The 25,295-nt window shown below is 40.5% G+C and overlaps 1 protein-coding gene across 1 annotated transcript in view; it reads right to left on the bottom strand.

Annotated features, from left to right (window-relative positions):
• The window catches only part of LOC112104509 (T-lymphoma invasion and metastasis-inducing protein 1), a 233,305-nt gene that overhangs the window by 46,247 nt on the left and 161,763 nt on the right, over positions 1–25,295 (bottom strand). The window contains exons 8-14 of the mRNA XM_029911499.1: positions 25,038–25,223; positions 21,692–21,838; positions 19,236–19,310; positions 16,811–16,981; positions 11,916–12,020; positions 6,215–6,296; positions 1,309–1,395 (exon numbers count right to left, since the gene is read on the bottom strand). Of these exons, the coding sequence (XP_029767359.1) occupies positions 1,309–1,395; positions 6,215–6,296; positions 11,916–12,020; positions 16,811–16,981; positions 19,236–19,310; positions 21,692–21,838; positions 25,038–25,223 (853 nt within the window). The remainder of the gene's footprint in view (positions 1–1,308; positions 1,396–6,214; positions 6,297–11,915; positions 12,021–16,810; positions 16,982–19,235; positions 19,311–21,691; positions 21,839–25,037; positions 25,224–25,295) is intronic.

Below are 25,295 nucleotides of genomic sequence, written 5' to 3'. Positions count from 1 at the left end.
CAGGTTCAGAGCAGCCATGCTTCCTGAAATGGCTGAAAGCAAAACTAGGGACAGTGATCTCTGCCACTGGAGTGAAGATGTGCCATTTATTTTATTTCTTCATCTCTTAGTATCAGTTCTAGAGTGGCTTTATGGACCACTTGTCTTTCTCGCTGCAGTACATGGTGATCCTGCTATGTAAGGCCTGGTCTACACTACGACTTTAATTCGGATTTAGCTGCGTTAATCCGAATTAATCCTTAACCCGTCCACACAACGGAGCCAGTTACTTCGAATTAAAGGGCACTTAAAATCGATTTCTGTACTCCACCCTGACGAGCGGAGTAGCACCAAAATCGATTTTGTAAATTCGAATTAGGGGTAGTGTGGCCGCACACCACCGAATTACTGTGGTTAAAATTAATGGGGTAGTGTGGCCGCACACCACCGAATTAATGTGGTTAAAAACCGAATTAATGTGCTTAGTGTGGCCGCGCACAATCGAATTTATACAATCTGTTTCCCAAATTCGAATTATCTAAATTCGAATTAATCTCGTAGTGTAGACGTACCCTTAGAGAAGGGATGGGCAGAAAAGCAGTTCAGAATGAAGGGTGACTGCACATATACTGTAGTCAATCCCAAATCATTCCGTAGGTTGGACGGGGAGGTAGACATATGCTAAGGCAGCAGTTCTCAACCCGTGGGCCGCATGTGGCCCAATTAGCACACAGCTGCGGCCCAGCTCAGCTGTGTGCTAAAGGCCACGGGCTCTCGACTCCCAGCTGCCCTGCTGCATGGCGGGCTCCGGGCTCACAGCTGCGCGGCGGGCTCTGGGCAGCTGGCTGCCACCCGGCCACACATAATGGGGTTGGGGTCCTGGCTGCCCCCCAGCCCCACATGGTAGGGGTCCCCACACAGCAGGGTCTGGAGGCAGGGTCCCTGCCCCCCACCCAGCTCTCCACTTCTGGCCCCACTCTGTGGAGGGGTCTCTGGGCAGAGGACACTGAGCATAGGGGTTTGTGGGGAGGGGCTAGGTGGGGGGCACTGTGGTTCTCAACCAGTGGCCCAGGTAACATTTTGTGGGCCGCATATGTGGCTCACCATGATAAACAGGTTAAGAACCACTGTGCTAAGGTATCTGGGGCCCTTCCAAACACTTCTTTGGGACAGGCACAGGTTTTTCGTTCTGTTTGTACAGCACCTAACACGATGGAGTCCTTCTGGTCTATGACTGGCACTCCTAACTGCTACTGCAATACCAATAATAAAATAACAACAACAATGAGACTATTTTAACTTGGGTAGAAGTCTTCCAGTATCTTTTACCTTTCTTGAAAGCCAGACCTGTCTCTTTTACACGGTTCACATAAAGCCGACGAAACCCTTCTTCTTCCACAGAAGAGAGAGAAAAGCCTACAGAAATACCAAGCGACACAATTAAAACATCTTCAGAATTAGTTATATAAAAACCACAAGAGACATCTCATGCACAATATCTGAGGGCACTCTTTTCCACAATAAGCAAAATCCTTGATAAAGCAGTACCCAATCCTATTGTGAGCATCCTTTACTCATGCAAGTAGTTCCATAGCAGTATTCAAGAAGTCTACTTGTGAGTAAGGATTATCCATGTGAGTAATGGGCTTTTCAGAATTGGGGCCCAATTTTTCAGGGGGTGAGGGGTAGTATTAAAGCTTTAAAAAACTGAAAAGGAAAATTACTAAATAAATAAGTTACTTAAAAAGCTGAATTGAATTTTTGCATTTACATAGATCATTCAAGTTTTATTTGGGGAGGCCACAGCTGTAAATTGCTGGAATGTGCTTAAAACTGTCTTGCCACAAAAGGTCACTTCAAGAAGTTGGATATTTGCAGACAAAATGTATATAATGTTATGGTTTGTGTCCCAAACCAACAAAGGCCAGGAAATTCAGAGTTATGGCTGATACTCACACAAGGCATAATAGTGCCTGTTCAAGCAAAATGTCAGCTTTTACTTTTTGAATTTCCTGGGCTGGGCTGGTTTGTAAAATGCTGCCTTTTTTTCTTTTCTCAGCTGCTGCTGGCATGACTTGTTATTCACCAAGTCTCAGTGCACACTTTTATGGTTAAGTTATAAACCTGCAAACCAGAGATTTATAATGGAAATACTGACACAGACTTAAATTTAAGCGTGCAAATGACACAACTATATTTGATATTGGTGATTTTCTTTATCCATTACTTGGATTTAATATAATGTCAGCTCTAATGTGTGTATAAAATAAAATGTATTTTATTAAATTTGTTTTATTTACTTACTATTGAGACTTACCTAAAAAAGGACATTTGCTTTTCTGAAACTTCATGGCACCCTAGATGTGTATTATTCTTTTTTTCAAAGAAAACTTTTATGAATCTCTAGGGAGAGATGCTTGTTTGACATGCAATCAGCCATCAGTCAAGAGGAAGCAGATGTACTGGGAGCCCATTCTGACTCTGACTCCCTTCAAATTGATGTTTATGGATGGCAAGTTATTCTTTCATTCATCATTAAAAAAATAGGGGCCAGGCCACAGGCCTGTGGCATATGGCCATTTATCACTTAACAGACAATTTGGAGACCAGAAGCAGGGCTCCTCAACTTGGAATATAAATGGAATCTGTCAAGCTCACTTCATGCACCAAGGTTAGTGGGGAGAGAAATTCTGAATAAACTGAAGAACAGCCAGGAAAAAAGAAACGGTAACTATGGGCTTGTCCTCACTGCAGAGTTAATTCAAGTCCCATCCAGTCACAAAACCCCTTAACTCAAGTGTGGCAGTGCATTTAACCTGAGTGAACTGACGCATCCAGGCTACAGCACGAGTTAGCAGAACACACCAGCTGCTAGTCCAATCACTCTGTGCAGCTCAAGTGTTATTTTGCAACGTGTGCTCAAGCTAGACCAACTCCAGAGGCATTAACTCAAGTGTAGATCAGCCAACGCTGCAGTGAACACATAGCCTATAACATGGCTCTTGAAAGATGGGACCAAGACATTGATGAGATACTTGTGAGCTGTTTATGAGCTATAGTGTCCCCTTCCAGAGAGAACCCGGTGAAAGTGGACAAGTTCAGCTGGAAACTCTGCAGTTTACTGTAGGCCATCTCTACACTACAAAATTATGTCGACCTAACTTACGTCGCATACAGCCACCGCAGTTATTAAATCGCTTGTGTGTGTGCATGCTTGGCTCCTTGTGTCGGTGGTGCACGTCCTTACCAGGAGCACTTGTATCGACCGTATTGTCAGTGTGGGATGGCTTCTGAAAGCCAGTAATAATGAAAGTAAGCAACGCAGTGTCTACACTGACACTGTGTCAACTTAATTACATTGACTGTAACTCTACGCTGCTCAGGGTGGCGGTGTTACTAAATCGGCATAGAGAGGCGTTGGCGGGAGCCAAATTTAAGTGAAGACACTTCCACAGCTAGGTCGACGCAAGGCAGCTTACATTGACCTGTGTAGTGTAGACCAGGCCTTAGTAGAGTTTCTCTCAACCATTTTGCTTGGGGAGCTGGGTTTGTCTGCCTTGAGTTGCTTTACCTTAGCGAAGTCATTTAACCTCTCTGCCTTTGATTCTCCAGCTGTTCCATGAAGATAGGAAAACTTTCCTACCTTACAAAGGCACTGTCAGGATTAATTAACAGTTTGTAAGAAGATTAAAAGTGTACAAGAATTATGATGATGATTATAGCTGGAATTCTAGCAATACCAACAGTTAATGTTGCCTACAATTTCTGTAATGACAACACTTCTTTAAATAACACTTTCTCAAGCAGGCTGCATAAGGCACATGGAATTTTGGTACATAGTGTTAAAATCTTAAAAATGTGCAGTAAGTTCGCTTTGGATTGAATGAAGCACAGTAGTGAAAGCACGTGATAATTTGGAAGCAGTCTTTTACAGAGCACACTGAAGGTGGTAGGAGCACTGCCTCATTCAATACAATAATTTAAGATCCTGCATAGGTGCATTCTATTACTATCTAACTAACATAGGCTCCAATTCAGGAAAGCATCCCTATTCATGGAAACACTTATACAAGTGCTTATATGCTTTCCTGATTTGGGACTACAGTGTTGCCACACTACGGATTTGTTTTAATTATTATGGTTTTTAAAAAACTAGGAAATTCAAAAAATATCTCTGTTAAGACAGCAAAGTTTAGAGTCCCAATGCTATAAAGGCTTACACACATGCTTAGTTTTTTTTTCATATTGCGAGAGGTCAGTAGGACTACTCACTGCATGTAAACTTAAGCACATGATCTTGGTAGGACTGTAAAAGTCAGCACTTTGTTAAAATTGCAAAGGTTATGTTAATCTACATAAAGGCAACATCAAGCATTAAAAATTCAAATGCACTTGCAAATGCTCTTGTCTCTCGTATGCATGCATTTCAATATAGGCTTAATATTACAACATCACTTAATATTATTTTCACAGGACCCAGGCCTTATTCAGAGCCCGATCCTGCTCCCATTAAAGTCAAAAGGAGTTTTGCTATTTCTTTCAATGAGTGCAGTAAGCATTATGAGGGGTATTAATTGTCTGCAGGATCAGGCCCACCCATAAGACACATTTCCTGCCTCAAACAGCTCAACTGATCATTTTATTTTACAATAGTTTGTTTTCATGGTTTTCCCCTTTTTTACGCTCCTGCCGCTAAATAAACCCAAAAGGGAATAAAGACAAGCCCTTAACTATTGAAGTCTTCCCAGGCACAACATAATTATTGAACCTGGGGTCATAATTGTGCTAGTTAATATGTATGTCTTAAATCTTTAGTTTTCAAATAGCCAGTATCGCAGCTTTGCACCAGAGCTCAACATTCAAAATGGCCTACAGCTGTATAATAATCAGTTTTGGGATTCAAAATTATTCTATTCATTAAAACAGAATATTTGGATAAACATTAAAAGATGCGGATCAGCTGCCCGGGGGGTAGACTGCAAAAGAAATGTAAAAATACTGTAATTGCCTGACCAAAGGGCAATCTTGCCAATCTAAAGGCTTGTAATTTTGAATACTAAAAAGCTGAAAAAACAGATAAGACAACAGAGAAGACAACAGAGATTTTGCTAAAATGATATACAAAGTATTTCCCCCCTCTTTATAAATGTGTTAATATATGGGGCATATTCCGGCTTCAGAGATGCACTGAGCTTCTATAGACTTCACTGGATGCCAAACTCGTGTATTCAAAGCCCGCCTATGCTGGACAAGATTGTGACCTGTCTCGGATGCTTGGGCAGGGAAGTAAAGGGGCACAAGGGGCTTCCTTACTTCTCTGAGATGATTACCCATGCTGTGGGTAGCACCATATAGGGGAGTGCATCCTCTGAAGGGCCACTATATAACCCCCACACACGGGCAAGGAAGACACTGGAGGAAGCCAGAAATGGGGGGGACAAGGGTCCATTTCCGTTGGTCCCAATGCATTGGGGGACATGTGATACATCATGCATAGAGATGGTGCTGGATACTTTCCACTTGGAGCAGCAGGTTAACCAGGAGGTAGGCTGTGACTCTGGGCTAATGTTAATGCGCACTAGGGAACTTTTAGTGCACACCAGCAAGGTTCACATGGGCCAGTTAGTTTGCAACACATTGGTGTGCATTGGAACGTGCACCCCACCGGAGTGTACTACCACCCTGTGTAGGCAAGCCCAGAGTCACAATCTGCTTCCCCATCTGCTCCTGCAGCAGTGCAACAACACACTGTCACTTGAGACTTACTGCAAAGCCACAATTTATCTTATAATACAAACATTAACATAACACATGGCTATTGGGAGAGGGGAGTTCTGCTCTACAAGGTTCTGTTTTTCACCATTCCCGCTGACAAAAGCACTCCGTGGCTCCATATCTCTGTGCCACATTCTTAATCACAAGGATTTTGCACAGTATGTTCTGAGAAGCTACACAAACAAGAAAACATTAACTTTCATGAGCGATCTGCACATGCTACAGTTCATGTGCCGGTGTGGACTTTGCATTCAGTTTGTTAACAAAAAAATAAATAAAATCCATCCAGCTCCAATCCGGCTTTTCATGGTTTCTCTTGCTCTGGATGACACAGGAGTCAGAGGTGCTTTTTTTATTTTGCTCAACAGTCCCTTAAGGTGTTTTAATGAATTGTAAATAAGAGCATGTTTACACCAGGATTTGATAGGAAAAACAAAAACAAATCAGGAAGAAAACTTACCATAAAAATCAGAGGCTGTATCGGACTTCTCAATCTGAATGTGCTGTGTAATTTTTTGACAGATTTCAATTTCTTTGTATAACTGAACAGACAAAATATTTAAAAAAATCCATTATCACAAAAGGTTGTACTGTTTGTCACTATTCTGAGCAGATCTTTCTTTTTAATTAAAGGGGCAGAAAGGGAACCATGGTCATTTATTTACTGCAGCCTTCCCTACACCTGTAAAATGTATTGCTGGAGCCACTGTGCTTTATTTTTAGAAACACTGGATTGTGATTAAAAGAGAGGAATGTGATATTTCTAGCACTGCCTGCATGCAAGTGGTTATATGCCAATGTCCATCCACCAGTAAAGTTCTGAGTGCACAAGGACTGCAGGGTTTGGCCCCCAGGTATTTCTATTTAATAGTCTGGGGAAATTCAGGGTGTGTAAGAATTCTGATTTAAAAATAGATTTAAATCATTATTTGTACTGAGACTATTTTTTAAATTTTATATCTGATTTTTTATTTACATGTTGCCCGTTCTTTACTTCTTCCCCATTTTATAGCCTGAAATTGCTGAAGTGGATTTATTTTATTTTATTTATTTCCTAATTGCTAGTAGAATATCACATCTGACAGAGAGATTTCTCTACTACAAAGTTTCACACTTGAAATGCTCATTTAGGTCAGCAAGTCCAGTCTCCTCATATCACAGGTAACCCCATCATATCATCCCATTTATAAATTTATCAAGCTCTATCTTAAAATTAGTTAGGTATTATTATTATTATTATTAACATCCTTACTGGGGGAACACCATAAACTCAAAACACAAAAATGATTATATGTGCAAGGAACACCACCTTCTGGTGTTATCAATTTCCGCAAGTAAACAAAACTAAAATGGCTTCAACCAGGCTATACTCCACCTACTAGGGATTGCAACTTGAACTCAATGGGACTTGTGCTTTTAAATCAGTCAGATGCCTTTCTTTCTTTCTTTCTTTCTTTCTTTCTGTCTATGTCACGTATATCCCCCACATCCCATTACCATAGGGTCTGAGCACCTCATGGTCTTTAATGTATTTATCTAGACAACACTCCTGTGAGGCAGGGCAGTGCTATTATTCCCATTTTACAGATGGGGAACTGAGGCACAGAGGGGCTAAGGGCCAGATTTACAAAGGAATTTGGATATCTCAAAATGCAGCTTAGTGCCTAATGGGATTTTCAAAAGCAAGTAGGCAGCTCACTGCCATTGAAATCAGCTTTTGACATTCCGACGAGGTCCCTAAAAACCTTTGTAAATCTGGCCCTATAAGTGACTTAGCCAAGGTAACTCAGGCTGTCTGTGGCAGAGTAGGGAATTGCACCCGGGTCCTCCACGTCCTAGGCCTAACCACTGGAACATCCTTTCTCTCTTTCAAGACATGCCACCCTCAGATGCCTAAATGCAGGATTAGCAGCCTAACTGTAAGCTCCTGTATTTGTAAATGTTGGTCTGTGTGTAGAAAAACATTCACAATAAGTTTGCGAACATATCAACTGTCTAAATAACTACATTGTTAATGCTGATGCAAATCTGTATGGGAGTGACTAAGGTTTTATGCACTAAGTATTTTTAATAAAAATACAATTTTAGCCCCCTGGTGCTATAAATGTTTAAGCACAGAGACCAGGAGTTCTCAACCTTTTTCTTACTGAGTCACCCCCCACCCCCCGCTATAAAAACACCAGGCCGAGCGGGGGGTGGGGGGAAAGGACTTGGGGCTCTATGCTGGCAGGGGGTAGGAGGATGGCCTTGGGCATAGGCATAGTTTTACTTCTATTGGGGGGGGGGGGGGGGAGCTGGCGGGGCTTGAGCCAGCTCCGCACAGCCGGGTCCAGGGAGGGAGCACCACCTCCATCCCCTGACTCACTCAGGAGGCCACCCAGCCTGTCTGGGCTGTGAGGGGGCACAACCAAAAATTATGACTCCAAGAGGGTATTCAGTTCAAAAAGTTTGAACATTGCTCATGGTGCAGGGAGGGAGTAGCTAGGGGCTGTGTGCGCGCAGGGGGTAGCTCAGGGTGCAGGAATGGGGTAGCTAGGGGCTGTGTGCGCGCAGGGGGTAGCACAGGGTGCAGGGACGGGGGTAGCTGGGGCTGTATGAAGTGAGGGGAGTAGCTCAGGGTGCAGGAAGGGGGTAGCTAGGGGCTGTGTACGGGTGGGGAACAGGGCTCCCAGTGCGGCTCCCAGCTTCGGGGGGGGGGGGCGGGCCCTGGGGTCCAGGCTTCAGCCCCCCCCAGCTAGTCCTGGCTTGCGGGGGGAGGTTTGCCAGTTTCAGCTCCACCACACCCGGCTTCGGGGGCTTGAGAGGGTGCTGGCATCAGTCCCACGCCGCTCCGAGCTTGGGGTGGGGGGCCACCGGCTTCACCCCTGTGCTGCTCCTGGCTGGGGGGGGGGGGTGGCGCCAGCTTCAGCCCCGCCCTCCTCCTGGCTTTGGGGCAGCGGGGCCACCAGCTTTAGCCCCGCGCCACTCCTGGCTTCAGCGCTGGGGCTCGGGGCACTGGGTTTCGGCCGCAGGGCTCCACGCCCCCCCGAAAGGGCTTGCAGACCCCCGGTTGAGAACCGCTGACATAGAATCATATGATAGAATCACATGCTGAACTTTAAGTATAGCTATGTATCTGGTTAAATACTTGCAGGATCTGAGCCTTAATTATCAATATTTTGATTTTTGCCTATGGCAGTTTTTAAAAAATTCAAATAAGAGACCCTGCTAGGAGTGGTGTTTGTTTGTTTGTTTGTTTTAAAAAGAAGCAGCAGCAGCATTTACAATCTTGTTCATTATCATCTAAAGCTGCAATAGTAGAAAAATTCAAATTAGTTTTACAAAGCCTCAACCTGATTTAAATCAAAGATTTTAAAAAAAGTTATTTAAATCATTATGTAAATAACCTTCATTGAAATGATGCCACCCTAGAAACAAGTTTACTACAGATTCCTTAATTGGGATATTTTCACAACATAAAGTGTTTCTCGTCCCTTTCCTCAATATGAACTGTGCCATCTAAACCAAAGAGGAAATCCTGAGCAGCATAAAAGGCCAGAAACAAAGTGTGACTGGCATGGATCTATGTGGGGGTAGGGAAGGCTGCACAGAAAATACTCATGTGAACGCTACACTGTCTGCAGACTACAGAGTACTGCTCCACAGCAACTTTCTCAGCAAGGGGTTTCTAAAGACATGGAACCAGGCCCTCAGCTGATGTAAACTGTCATAGTTCCATTAACTTCAACTCAGCGCCGATGAATTACACACACTGAGGATCTGGCCCATGGAGAGGAGGTGGGGCTTGCTATGGGCTCATGGGGCTCAGGCTGAAAAATTGCGGGGTAGACATTCAGGCTTGGACTGGAGCCTGAGCTCTGGAACCCCTCCTCCCTCGCAGGGTCCCACAACTCAGGCTCCAGCCCAAACCCAAACCTCTAGACAGCAATTTTTAGCCCTGCAGTCCGAGCCCAGTGAGCCTGAGGCAGCTGACTTGGGCCGGCCGTGGCCGAGCCGTAGGTCTTTTATCCCGCTGTAGTGTCCCCTCACGGACTAAATAGGAGCCCAGAGTTGTCATGCTTCAATGGATGAGCACAAGCAGAGGGGCATCTTAAAGAAGATATTTAATAATCTACATTTTTATACTGCAGTCAGTTCAAGAGCCTCTTACAAGATTTGTTATACTCTCTTGTAATACCATGAACAACAGCATGGCACCATGTCATTATCCGGCAAGCCCGATCTCCAACTCTAGGTGGCAGTGTTTCCTCTTTGTTCCAGTCAGATTCCCTCTCAGCTCCCAATGTTTCCAAAAGATCAAGGCATTGCCATCTCCAGTAGCTTTTTTAACTCTTCTCAAGCCTTTCATGTCCTTGCACAGATGCCATTTTCCTCTAAAGCTTTGATTCCCTTCCCTCCCTCCCCGCCCCTTCCTGTAACTCCTGATGCCTTCTCCCTCGCTCCAACCCAACACTCAGGCCTTTACTACACAGTCCCTTGTTTCCCAATTAAAGCCATGCATTACTTTACAGAACAGTAACACCTAAATCAGATGGAAAGGAAAGCAGTTTAGCATGTCAGATTCCAGCCAAAAGAAACCTGACATGCTTATTTGCTCTTAAAAGCACTAAAAGCACTAAAAACAAATACAAAATAAAAAGCAACTATCCTGTAGCACAGCTAACATTAAAAAAAAGACCCTCAGAGTTACAAGCCTCCATGGGCTTTTTTAAAAAAATGTTTGAATATAATTACTTCATTTACATTATAAAATAATGTTTTTGAAAATATAGATTTCAAATCTCTAATTTTGATTGAAAAATCACCTAGTTTATGATGAAAGAAAAGAGAACATCTTAGCTGCCTCAGAAATTCTATTAAACTTTTTCTAAATAAATAGATTTTAAAAGCTGTTGATTAGAAGGAAAGTAGAGAGTTAGGCAACATTAATATTAAATAACTCTGTAAATAGCTATTTGAGAGACTACAAAACTGAAGGCATTAGTCAATTTTATTATAAGTTAATTGCAAGAGGATCTCTTCAAGAAACACCTAAATAAAAATAATCACAAAGATTTTCTAGCAAGCATACACATGTACAATACGACACATGCACTGCTGTCCTTCTGGTGATAGGTTAGGTCCTGGTCCTTCAGACACTTACGTGCATTGTGAACTTTAAGCATGTGAATAGTCCCACTGATTTCAAATTAAGATTTTAAAGTTAAGCACTATGCATAAGTGCTGCAGGATCAGGGCTTTATTTTTCATAGAATGTTGGATGGCTACATCAGCCCTATGCTACCCTGGCGCTGGGGGAATTTCCCAGAAGGCTGTTTTGATCCCTCTAAGCAGTGAAGGCCAGGATCTGGCTCCTTAACATTTGAGTTTCCTGACTTTTGAGTGCTTAATTTCTCAGTTCTAACGTGCCATTAATGCTATTTCCTCTCATTTAATTTCTCTATTATGTTTTAAGGGTGATAATGGTGGTGGAGGTTGAGGGTGTTGTTCCATCCCAACACATACTTAAGTAAGGTACCATTAACAGAGGCATCCTGAACTGACGGGGTGTGGGGGTTTTTTAACTGATTTTTTTACTTCAGCAGTTTTTGAGATATGCAAATTCAAATATTCCAATTGAAACATAGGAGGAAAGCAATTTGATACCATTTGAGTTACTCCAGAGCCTTTTTACCTCAAACTCCACCCCCGCCCAACAGGGGGGAAAAAATCATCTTTGAGCAGTGTCTAAGTATGGAATGTTTTGACACAAAAGAGATTTCTTTGAGCAAACTGAAAATTAGGAACGTTAGAAAAAAGGGGGATTATAGTGGAAGTTCAAATTCAACATTAAATATAGTGGTTACCACCAGTGACTGTGATTTTATTATATACACAGCGAGTACAAATCCACTCCGTCTACAAGAGGAAATACTTGTTGAGATTATTTTATAGGACGCAAATAAGGTCGTTTATATGGCGTGGCTGTTTGCTATGGACTGCAAGGCATTGTAACTACAAGGTGATTTTTGGTCTACAAAATCAAAAAGCCTAACTCCATGCACTACAAATATTTGATAATTGCATCTGGATTTAAAATTGCCTTGATTAATGCAAGTGAATAGCTAATAGTGCCCTGTAAACTAAAGTATCATTTAACACTGTTCGGCAATTAGCATTACCAATTCATAGATGTCCTCTTCTGGCTTTGGTACATAAAATTGCATCTGGTTTTCTATCAGGAACTTAAGACGCAGAAAGTGAGCTGAATGATCCAGCTGATATGTCTGCAACAAACAGAGGAGACACTTTAAGAGAGAAAAGACAATGACTACAGTTATATACAATAAAACAAAACCACACATGTTTAAGGAGAAATAGATGATGACACCAGGGGAAAAAAAAGTTCTCTATCATAAGAGGTGTGAAAATTTTGTAACCTAAATAGAGTTTGAAAGTTTCTTTCTCCTCCCCTTCCAAATAAGAAATTTTCACCTAACTGCTTATCGGTATTTCATAGGTAATGCTATTACTCTAAGTACCATCTTCAATTTTGCTTATTTGGCAATTCTATCCTCACCCACTCCATATTATTATAGAGATGTTGAGCACAGTATTATTAATGCAAAGGAATTAGACCATACTTCCTGTATGCAAGTACATTTAAAAAAAGACAAAGAAGAAAATATATTCTGGCTAACAAAGAGATAGATACAACATGAAAGTAGTTTCTTTCTGAACCTTTGCATAGTTTAACATTGAGGCATTCTGTGATAAATCTGCAAGCAAGATTATGCATAAAATATTCACCTCAGTAATTTAGACTGTAAACAGCACATAGTATGCTAGCTTAAAAAAGCATGAGGATGACTCTAGAGATGCACACTGGATTACTTCCCAGTGGAAACACCCTATGTCACTTTAAAGACGTTATGGTTAGCTGCGGGTATGGCATTTGACCTGGGAGATGGTAATGACCTTTCCTCTGCACAGTTAATAACCTTAAATCAAACTGAGGTTAACTCAGTGTGTAATCAAAATGCATTAGGGCAATGACAAATACAAAGGATGCATTCAAAAGTTACTTTGCAAAGTTAATATGCTGTTGACTAGCACCAGATGTGATTCACAAATATAAGAGGCAAGTACATCCCTCACTGTTATTTGTGGAGCCTATTATTCACTGTTTGTATTCAGAAAATAGTCACAAATCCCAAAAGTTTCCCAGATATTAGTACAATGATTGATCTGAAAATTTGTACAGGAATTGCATAATTTGCTATTTGTTATTCTAGTGCTGTAAAAATTTCAGCTACCCAATCACAAAGCAGAAGCAACACTCTAGGACTTAGGTGAAGAACCACACATCATACATAATGAATAATGCACAGCAAATAGCTATTGTGAACAATTTAAATATCAGCCTATGGGTTTTTTTCATTTATGGACTCTGCAGTGAATATCTAGAACCCGGAAAGATTCACACACTGAAAAAGGACCCCATTTGAAACAAATATTATTCACAACTAATTAAATCAGACTTTACATCTAAATCTGTCTAATTTAAACAGATGAAATTATCACTACAGAAAACTGAGTATCAAATCAGACAACCACTGTAATTTAGACAATATATCAGTTAATTAAAAACAATTTGAAGTTTGCCACAAAATAAAAATAGCGAAATAAGACATCCTCATTCTACCAAAACTTTTGTGAGATCAGCATTTATCAGTTTGCCATTTTATTTGCAGCCTATTTATACTACCCCCCCCCCCAAACACACACAAAGCATGGTTGTTTTAATTGTGCAGATTAATAAATCAGCCAGACGTTAGTTTCTGGTCAGATTAATCTACTATCACCAGTTATCAGAGGAGTCAATGATGAGAAACCTGCCACATTAAACAGTGTCTGGACCTCGAATCCAATAAAAATACATGTATACACCTGCCTTGTATTCCGAGAGTGATCTGAAAATTTAGATTTACAAACAGGGGGCTCTCTGATAAAGCTCAATGTGAGACTGGATATGGAACGGATAGATGCCCCATTGTGTAAGACATTTAAAACAAAACTGGACAAAGCAGCACAAAAGTATACTATCGGTAAAAAACAATGTACTGACAGAGAAATGGAATAGATGACCCAGTAGCCATCTCTGTCATTCTGCGATCTCTTGTGCCTTGTGTACATTCTGCAGCTCATTCAACATCAGAGATGTCTGCCTGGCAGTTATTGACAGAATGACATGCCAACAAGATTTAGCCTGACGTTAAATGGAATCTAATAGAGTCTAGGATCCAAAGAGAAGTATACTGCCCACACTTCTGTGTGTTTGTAGCTTCCAAACAGCAATACTAGATTTCTTCCTATTCCAAGAAATATCCTTATAATGATGTTTCAATTTGCCTGAACACTATTCAGAAATCCTATAGAAATCACTGAGTGTATATGTTAATTCTTGGGGTTGCTATCATCTTACCATAGCAACTTTCCCCATGGACAGCCTGATCTATAGCTCACTGAAGTCAATGAAAGCCTTTCTACTTATTTCAGTGGGTTCCTAATCAGGTCCAAAGAAAATTGTAAGTGTATCTATCTTCATGCAGGTCATTTTGGAGATGTTTGATTAGAAGCATAACCTTTTTGCTCACCGTCTCAAAGACTAGGACTGAGGCAAATGGAGAGATTTTGAATGCAGTATTGAAACCATGAAAAAAAGCCACTAGCAGAATATTGTCTTAGAACAGTGTTAATTTAGATTTCTCCTCCTAATTGATTTTGAGGACAGAAAACAGGACAAAATTGTTGGTCAACTTCAGTAGATGGTCTTTCAAATCCAGAAATTTCTACACCATGTTTGTATTCCATTCCTTAGTGGTGCTTATTTGTTCCCATGAATTTCTGAGAGATCCCTGATTTTGATAATTTGCAGAAGAAATAGAAGAGTCAATTGATAATCTTGATCATATATTTTGATCCAGATGGTATTTCTTAGAAAATGTATTAGCCTTGGCAGATACATTGGGCTTATAGAATGGCACTTCATTCACTTCAGGAGATACAAGTCCCCACCTTTTGGAAACATACAGTCACTATACAAATATCTATCTATACTTATATATAAATTTACATAGATACGTGTTAGTATGAAATACTTAAATACACACATACAAACTGATGTTTTTTTCTTGGCTTCCAAATGACATTACTTGTTAAATCTTAGAGAAAACCAAACCATCTTAAAAATAAGCCCAAATACTAAAAATATTTTTAAAAACTCTAAAACGCGATGATTACACACAAACAGCAGCATTAGCAAGAAGAATGCATTATTCTGCAAATAGTCTACTGCATTTTGAATTATTGGATAGAATATTCAAGATCAGTTTAATGACATGGATAGTCTTAACTACATCTACAACATGAAGAGGTTTAAATGAAATGTAGATCTTGAAATGTTTACTATACCAGAACTTGACTGTTTCTCAGATGGCAGATGGCAAACTGATGTGAAATGATGTGGATCAGATAGTAAAAGGAAAAAGAAAGAGCTGAATGCAAGAGACAGAAGAAAGAGATTGATTATTAAATGTTATAGAAAAGAATGCATCCATCAGTATTTTCCAGACTGACAACTATTATGGAAAGGAAGGAAACAGATATTAGCTCTAAATAAACCCCAAACCACAAAAATGCAACATGGATCAGATCCTTAGTTGGTGTAAACTGAAGTCAGTGGAGCTACACCAATTTACACCAACTGAGGATCTGACCCACTGAGTTAATCACTCTTATCCAGAAGGAAAATATCAGCCCTAAAAATAAATCATTACTAATAGTGTATCACCCAACTTCCCTATTATGTCTCTCTCTTAAAAATGTCATCTCTCCCTGACTACAATGAGGAGCTTTCAGAAGCTGCAGCAGTCTTTAGAAGTGCACCTGGCAGTGAGCTGAGTACAGTGTATAATTACCCAAAACAAATGCCTTTCTTTGCACCTTCCAGCTCTTTAGAAGCATACTCAACATAGCTTTAAAACTCCCCAAAGTTAAATTGTTAATAGATCTTGATATTTTAAGTAAAAAGAAGCCCCAGAACGGAACAGCGTTTAAGTTTCTGCAAGTTAGTTTTAGTTTGCAAGATAGCTGGTTAGTAGAATGCTTTATTTGGGCACTAGCACTGAGAGTATGGGTTAGATTCACCAAAGCTATAAACTTCATTTCCTGAGATTTGGAAGTTTAAAGCTTTGGAAGCTTTTAATAGCCAAGCTTACCCAATTTTTTATCTGAATTATTTATTTTGAAAAGTAAATGTGTGTTTCCAGTATATGGATGTAGTTCCCTTCTCTCCTCCCCTTCCTCACACTGAATGAAACTGACTCTGCAACATGGATAAACACAGATAACTTTTTTTTTTTTATTCCAGTGACTTCATATTCTTTTTGAAGTTCTGGCTTTAGCTCTCAGAACACTCCTTATTTGGCAGGTGGATGAAACCTGAAAACTGGGAGCTACTTAGCAATTTGGGAAATGGGTGATGTCATCACACTTGTATGGGAGAGGTAGGTAACATGAGAGTTTGGCAGGAGCTAGCTCTGTCAGGGGGAAGCAGGTGGGGTTGGTAATGGGAACGAAGAAGGCAGCATCCCCTATCATGCGGGTTTTCAGCAGCAGGAAGTTCTTTTGGGTGGCTTCTCAGGGGAAGGGAATAGAGACATCGTTGGGGGAGGAGGTGAATAACATGCAGTTGTGTCATCTTGGAAAGGATTGTAAAGGGCTTGGTGGGGATGTCATGTGAAGGCAGTTTATAGATTCACTGCAGTATTTTAAGAGAAAAAGACAACTAACAAAAACACAGACGTTTCTTTAAAAAAGCTAAACACTAAATTTAAGAATTTTGTTTCCTATTCAATGTGGTGTAATTTTACTAAACAACTCAGAGTTATTGTGATTTTACACCTCAAGTCCAACTGGTCTGTTAAACACCGTATAGCAGATTTGTTCATGAAATGCCTAAAAATTGGAAATGAAAAACTTTCACTGAAATGTTCATTTCAAAGTGCACCTTTACCTTACAAATCATTTCCAAAACATCTCTTGTGGTGTCACCCGGATGGATTACTGTCAAAGCAGGCTGGTTATTTGGCAGGCAGAACCAAGATGGCGTAAAATACTCATGAACCCAAATATCACAATCAGGATTATGCTGATGGGTGCTGGTCAGTGCCACTTCTTTTTCCCTCTGAATAGAAAAATCCATTAATTAAAACATTGATGGTAAAATATCATCCATCTCTTCTTCAATACCAAGTGTAAGGAAGTCAGTATGCTGTACTATACATACACCCTACTGGGGAACCCAGTTAGCGTGAAGATATTTTATTCACAAACCTAGACTAAGAGCTTGTCTATATTAGAAAGTTTTGCTGCTTTAATTATACTGGTACAGATTAAAATGGTAATTCCACCCCCCTACCTCCTCACTCCCCACAGTGTGGAGACCATTTTACTGGTATAAATGTGCTTATACCGGTATAGCTTACTCTAGTTTGGGAAGAAGAATAAGCTATTGTGGTGTAAGGCACCTTTATACAGGTATAACTGTGTCTGTGCTAGGGCTAATATTAGTATAACTATATCGGTTAAAAAAACCCACACCCATAATCAACATAATTATACCAGTATAACTTTTCTAGTGTAGACCAGCCCTTAGTGGATGCTCAAGTAGCAATGGAATTGCAGTTTGTATATTGCAATTTGGACTGGAAGAATTTTGGGCTTTTATTGTACATCACAATAACAATATAAATGGAGTTTCACTATAGCAAAGTTCAATACGTAGGTGGTAGGAACACAGGAATTCCCATACAGAATTATACCAGTGGTCATCTAGTCCAGTATCCTGTCTCCAACAGTGGCCAGCACTAGCTGCTTCAGAGGAAGAAACTGCAGCAGGCAGTTCTGAGATAACTTGCCTCCAGGGAAAGTTTCCTCCTAACCCCCAGTAGTTACAGGTTGGCTTCCGCCCTGATGCATGAGGGCTTCATATTCCTTCCAAAACTTTCTTTTTAAATTGTATCTGTGATCACACAGCACTAATTAAAATACCCACGTAGTTTCCATTTCTTGGGACAGACAGATACAAATAGACCAGGAGATATGGAATATAACAAGTGAGAAAGGCTGATCTATGGTTAATACACTGGATAGAAAATCCAAAAATTTGGGTGCTGTTCCTGCCTCCACCACAGACTTTCTGCAGGACACTGCTCAATTCATTTAACTCTACTGTAGCCTCAGTTTCTCCATATGTAAAATGTGGATAACATATCCACTCTATAGGGGAATTGTGAGTTACATTCAGCAATGAGTGTAAAGCACTTTGAAGTCCCCAGATGAAAGGTGCTACACAAGTAGCAGTGTGAAGTAATAAGGTCAAACCACAAACACTTTGGGTAAAATCCTGACCCCACTGAAGTCAATGCAAAATTCCTATGGAGTTAAATGGAGCGATACCTATGGGTATTAGCAATGTGGGGACTGATGTTAAAAATTAAGGACTGATGTTAAAAATTAAGGCTCCAATGCATCATATCTCCCAGTTACCTAACCAAGCACAAAGAAAACAGCTGACCGTGCTAAGGTTTCTAGGTATTACAGGATAGCATATCCCAGCATTCATTTTGAATTGTCTCTCTTTTGTAGGTTGAAGTTGGACCCTCGGGGGTACATTTTTGAGCAAGTCAGAGAGCTGCACAATTCCTGTTAGCTGCAAATGGAGTCACACAGCTAAATCCCTACTCACTACATTAAAAATGTGCTCCTTAGCACTGGCTTAACAGTGTTTTATAGCTGACTTTCCTCTGGGTGCTTGGGAAGGGGATTGTGGTTGTTTTCGGAAAGCTAAAAGCCTTATGGAGGAGCATATAGTATTAAAGCTAAATGTGGAGAATACTGTACTTTCCAATTGCAATAATCCTAAATTAGCAGTAGGTTCACATAAATCCTTTGCCAATTACAATTAACATTATCAAGGCCTGTTTATTGTATATTAACATACACTGTTGCATCATCACCTCCATCTGCTGAAGTAAAAACTTAGCACATGACAAATGACGACATTATTATAAACAATATTAATGCCTACTATAATTAGTTATATGCTAAAACTGGTAGGTTAGGAATCCTCCTAAGGTTCATAGTCCTTACGGGTTCTGCAACTCTAGCCACAGAATGGATTGTCTAGTGGATCCCTGTCGCTATGACTGCAATGACTCCATCCCATTCATGGCAAGATGTCAGTCTACAGAGGGTGCAGGCCCAGCATCTTGCCCCTCCATGCCTGGTAGAAACTACTACAGGCAGAATTGCTGTCATAGGATCTGCCTCCCTATCAACATTCTACCTCATCTTACTAGCACTGCAAGAATGTGCTTTATTTTCAAGCAGGCAAATAAATTAATGGAACTCCTTTGTAAAGCCCAGGGTTTTCTTACCTTGCCATCTGGTACTGTATCATCAAAGATTCCTTCTAAAGACTTCTTCACGGAATCAACTCCTTCACCAAAGACCTGCAGAGCAAAAAGTGCTATTTTATAACATAATTCAATAATGCTCTCAAATCTGGAAACAGACTCTAAATAGGACACATTACAGGGTCTTAAGAAAAAAAAATCTCTGACATCAAGCATGTAAGTTAAACGGACAAAATCTATTTCAATGATAACCGCAAAAAATATAAAAGAAAAAGATCAGATTCCTAAAAAGACAGAGGGAGGCAGGAATATCCTAGTGGATGGGGCACCAGGTTGGGAGACTGGAGGCCTGAACTCTACTTCCAGTCCTGTTGGTGACTTGCTGTGTGAACCTGGACAATTTTTATCCTCTCTGTGCTTCAGTTTCCCCATCTGGAAAATGAGGATAATAACACTTACCCACTTTCACTAAGCGCTTTGAGATCTCTAGATGAAGAGTGCTGTGTAATTTTTCTTATAAGCAAGTTTATTTGTTTATTTTGTAAACACTCATCCAACCACAACAGTCTGGGCGCAACATGACTTCGTGCTAGTGAAGTAACAGTCAATGATCCAGCATGAGGTAAGGACACTAAGACAATGGGACAGTGCAGGAGCAAGAATACAAGTAGAGAAGAAGTATTTGCAGGATCAGGCAGTAACCGACTTGGAATGGATCCAGACTGGCACACTTGCAAAAACTAACAGTCCACTACAGCTTTGGGCATAGGGCGTAAGCATTTATCATCTTGGTGAAGGGAAGACACACAGCTTTGATTTCATTACATCAGGCACTACAAGGAGCCTGCTAGAATTAAGATTGGAAAACAGTTTCTATAACTCCATGTATTCACTTATTTATAATTGTGTTATTAATTATTATTTATGTAGTGTCTAAGATGGGCCAGGAACTACGCAGGATGTGAAAGAGATACGGACACTGCTCAACAGAGCTTACAATCTAAAGCCCCCATTTTGCAAACCCTTAACTTAACAGTCAATAGGACTACTAGCATGCTTAACATTAAGCATATGAGTAAATATCAGCAGGAATGGGGCCTAAATTTACAGAGAACATATAGGCCCAGATCCTGAAAGGTATTTAGGTACCTAACCCCCACAGAGTTAGACATACTGGTAACCTTCCAAAACATTCACTTTCTGAATTTTCTTTAAAGCTTGGTCTCTGTCCAGATCTAATGTTTTTAATTGGAGCAAAATTCCTCAGCCAATTTAGGGTTGTGGAAGAGCGGGGGGGACATACACCTCTCTCTGTTAGGGGGGAAAAAAAAGTGGGAGTGGGATTTGGCAATCTATGGCACAAATATCTGACATCTGAAACTTGGCATGGACAGAATCCTTGCTGAGCACTAGAGACGTTGCTTGGTTTGGGGAATTTTTTTTAAAAAGCAAGCATGTTACACACAATAGAAATGTAACTTCTGAAAATGCTCATCAGGCATCAGCTAGTTCTCTAGTGAAATTCTGCCCCCTTTGTAATCATTGGGCTGAACTGACTAGAGAGATAGACAAAGGTAAGAGTTGATGAGAACATGCATGAGGTGGATTTTTAATGTCTCATTAACAACACATTATATGGCATATTCCTCAGCAATAAATACTCCCCCACCCACACCACTGTCTTAACAACAGGGACAGGAGGAAATCACAGGCCTAAAACCCAAAACAAATCCTGCCCTGCCCACTTCCCAAAAAAAGAGAACAGAAGAAAAAGAAAACCCTGTGATTCCTGCAATTAGATGAGGCATAACTACCAATATCTGAAAGCTATAATTAGGGATGTTTGGAGAGTAAGGCAGGGAAACACCTGCTTAATCCACTGAAATACATTTGTCTGTGGAAGATTTTGGGAGGGACAGCATGAAAACGAAAGATTTTGTTCAAAAGAAGCATGGATTGTTCCTCCTAAATACAGAGAATTGTCCATTACAGGGCTCTCTCCAAACTTACCCGCAACATTTTAGAAATTCTAAGCTTTCATTTAAAGAAAAATTAATTTCCTATTTTTTTCCTATTACAAAAATGCAGCTGTAAACAGATGTTCTGCTGCTGCCTCACTAACCTAAACTTGCAGAAAACAGTCTCCAGACAAAGGACAGCATCAATAGAAACACAACCCATTCATCTCAAAAAAGGTATGAGCCTCAAACCTCACTCGGGACCATTTAAACATGAGCTGTTATATAGTTATCTGCAATTACAATGACTCATTTTGAAGAGAATATTAAGTGTGATGACTACACAACCATGAAGGATTAAACAGGAGAGATTAAGGCTGTGTATGCAATGCACATTAAAAGTGCTCTGCGTAACCAACACTTCTTTCCCTGAGCTGGGGTTATTTTTCAAAGTGTCTTCTGCATGGTAATAAAATAAGCCTTGAAATAACAATGAAGCTTAATGTTCTATCTACCTACCTGGTTAATGCTTGGCCTCCCTTGTTTTTTCTTTGAGGTAGTATCCAGTCCCCAAAGAGAAGAAAACCTACTTCTCCGTTTGCTGGCGGATCTGGACATGGCCTGTGTTCTTCTTCTTACTCCGGCCTCCCCAGTGCGAGCTGCCACCTGCCAGTGCCGTAAGATTTTAAAATTAAAGGCTGCAGCATCCCAGTATACCATTGCTTATAGGCTTTGACAGTGAAGTCTAGTGGGCAAATGGTAAATACTGGAGCAACCAATGTGTATTCGCAACAGGAATGTTGATGACTCCAGATCAGCTATTTGCCTCCCACTGTAACATAACTCATTCCTTCCAACGTTACATACACAAAAAGACAGCATCTAATGGTTTTGGATGCCCAGTTTGAGTTATTTTAAAGAGTCCTGGTTTGCAAAGAGCAAGTGCTCAGCACTTTCTGAAAATCAGGCCCCTTTATAATGTTTCAGGATTGGCACCCAAAAAGGGAGGTACCCAAAATCACTAGTCACCTTTGAAGAGCTTCGTCTGTGTCTTTATTCCTGCATGTAAAATGGACTGTGCTCACCTAAACAGATTCATGATTTCTAGCAGGCCAAATGTCAGGCATTTAAATACAAGTATTTCCTTAAAGGTGAATAATGTGTTTTAAAACAAGAAAAGGGAAGATGAAGAACTAAGTATATTTTTCTGTCCTGAATTCCTCCAATAGCCAGAATAAGAGAGGCCTTCAGGGCACAATTCTTTCCCCACCACTTCTTCATTTCTGCCTCCCTCTCAGGAAGCTTTTGATCTGCTGTAATGCCCCAGAATGCATCATTCGGTGACATCACAGTTCCCCATGGAATACAGCTCTAGAGGCTCAGGAAGTGACAGTTTATTATTCTATAGCACAGTTTTGCAGATTTTATCTATCTATCTATCTATAGAGAGAGAGTACGGATTGTTACATTAGATATAGTATTTCCCCATGAAATCTGTGCTATATAACAAAATAACCCACCCTACCTAATCCCCTAAAATGCAGCCCCATACTCCGGTGGGGCTCCAGTGGTACCTGTGATTATACAGAATGATGTAATCTGGGACACTGCAGTTGTGCAAGAGCAACTCAGCACAATCCTGTGGGAGCTGAAATGAAGTTTCAAGTTAGATAAGTGTCGATTGCCTGGATATTTGAAAACAATGACCCATAACAATCTATTTAGCTAAAACCTATTTGCCTTTACATGACATGGTAATTGGGAAGGTTTCCCAACCGGGGAATCCCTCCTGGGAAAAAATGGATCATCAGTCAGAAGCAAAGCTTCTTCACAAGCTTCTTGGGTGTTCCTTCCAATATGCAGGACACCCAAGCACTTCTTTTGTGAAAGAAGGAGTGGTAAGAAGTATGGCAAGTATGACTTGGGGAAAAAAGTGAAAAGGACACACCCGCCTTGCAACCCTGGAGGTGAATTTCCTGAAACCTACTTTTAAGAGAGTCCCACACACGAAACTAACAATATCTGTCATTTGGCACGCAGTCATGGGTAGAACAAAGAAACCTAGGCAGCTTTGTGATAAGACGCTGAGAGACTGGTTATGAATACGGTATGAGAACTGGCATAACAGAATACTGGGTTGGGCATCCAGAGAACATATATACTGAGAGTAATCATGTTTGTCATCTGGAAAGTGGACAAGTAAGGGAAAAACAGAAGTTGAACTGCCATTGCAGGTTTCTAGCTTCATAAAGGCAAACCTTGTGAATATTTACTTAGTTTATCTATGGTATCTGTCTTGTATCTGAAAGACCTAACAAGCCCTCTGTCTAACACAGTACAGAACAACCAACCTAACCATGACTTCTGAACCTGTCTACTTAGACCATTTCTATAACACTACTGAAGTCAATAGCCCTATGCTAATTTACACAAGCTCTCCTAAGAGAGGATGAGTGTGCTGTCAGTCTAGTTTGTTATATTATGCTTATCACCATAATAACTCAGTACCCTCAATGTGAGTTCAGGGTGCCCCATATCTTATACAATTCAACTCTATATTTGAATCACAGCAATGTAACTGTACCATTGATGCATTATTAAGGGAAGAACTTTTCTTTTCCAAGACAACATATTCAAAATTTGGGGCTATAGAGAAAGCAACATGAGAAGGCAGATTTAGCTAAATTCCATGCAATGCAATAAAATTCATCACCGAAAAGCTAGAGGCAGAAGAAAATGAGCACAAATGTAAATGAAGACCCGCTTCTTTAAAAATATAAATTCACCAGCAATTATCAGGATGATGATGCTAATCTTTTTATATAAAAGAATAAAACCGCCTCTGACTGAATTACAGCTCTGTATTCACAATTGAAGGGTACAGCTGACATCTACAAGACAACAGCAGAGCTCAGCTATTTCTGTAAAGCTCCAGGAACCCAAGCCTAAACTACAGGCATGCCATTTAAATTCATAACAAAAAGCAACAGTGTGCGGTAAATTTTATGTGTTTTAAAGAGCTGTATTGTTATGGTATTTAAATTTAAACCATTTTAACACAGCTGAAGGCTTGTTTGCCAAATGGGAAAGAGTACAGGAGAGGTTTTACACTTTCTGCTGGAGCATCAGGTGCTGATTGCTACTGGAGACAGGATACTGGACTAGATGGGCCAATAATCTTATTCACTCTGTGGGAAAGTTGGTCTTGCCAGACTGGGTATGATCCAACACATACTGAAGTCAATTTAAAGACTCCTATTGACTTCACTGGGGTTTAGATCAGGCCCTATGAGTTCACAGGCATTGGAGAGGGGCCCAAGCTGCAAAGTTCACAGCCAGAGCTAAATCTTCTCAAATTTCAAAATTGGTCACATCCAGGCTTTTGGTTCAGCCCACTGGAGAGATGGGGACCAGCTGCAAAGTTTGGATCCAGACTGTCTCAAAGTTTGGAACAGGGATTTTGGATCTGGGTCATCTTTAACACTTGCAGTACCACCATGTCTGTAAGGAAGTTCTTGGGCCCCGTTATGGTTTTGGTAACAGTCAGCAGTGTGTTTATAATGACGATATGTATAAAGTATATCTGGCATGAATATTATACATGTATAAAAGGTGTGGTTCTCCTAAGGTTAAAAAGAACAAACTTGATACCAAATCTCCTTCAAGACAATCACTTCAGAGTATCAATTTTTTAAATTAGATCAAAGACATGTACCCATCCCAAAATGCAGAAATCCCTGCATGTTGAAGTAAGAATTTACCCCACAGACATCAATGACAGCTTTTGTTGATTTAATCTCTCTGTGAAACCACCAAGCGATTTATAGTTTAGCAGTGCTGACCTCTGACTTCAGTTGAAACTCACCAGTGCATGAAAAGAAGATACTGAAAAGATTCCAAGACGGCCCATTGCAACTTTAGTTGGACGACTTGCGAAAGCAAGTAGCCTTTTTGGGTTTGGCAGCTCCCCTCCTTGGAGGCTAGCTAAATAACAACGATACCGAAATAGGTCCATTTGGAACTGTTCAAGGTTCTGTTCCCAAACAAAGATCTGTAAAAAGTGTGGATTGGGGAGTGGTACGGAAGAGAGAAAGAACACAGTAGTAAATATCTTTTAAAAAAA

Source organism: Terrapene carolina, unplaced genomic scaffold (assembly GCF_002925995.2).
Source record: "Terrapene carolina triunguis isolate 2854851 unplaced genomic scaffold, T_m_triunguis-2.0 Scaffold30, whole genome shotgun sequence".
Taxonomy (NCBI): Eukaryota; Metazoa; Chordata; order Testudines; family Emydidae; genus Terrapene; species Terrapene triunguis.
This window is presented reverse-complemented; position numbering and strand designations above follow the sequence as displayed.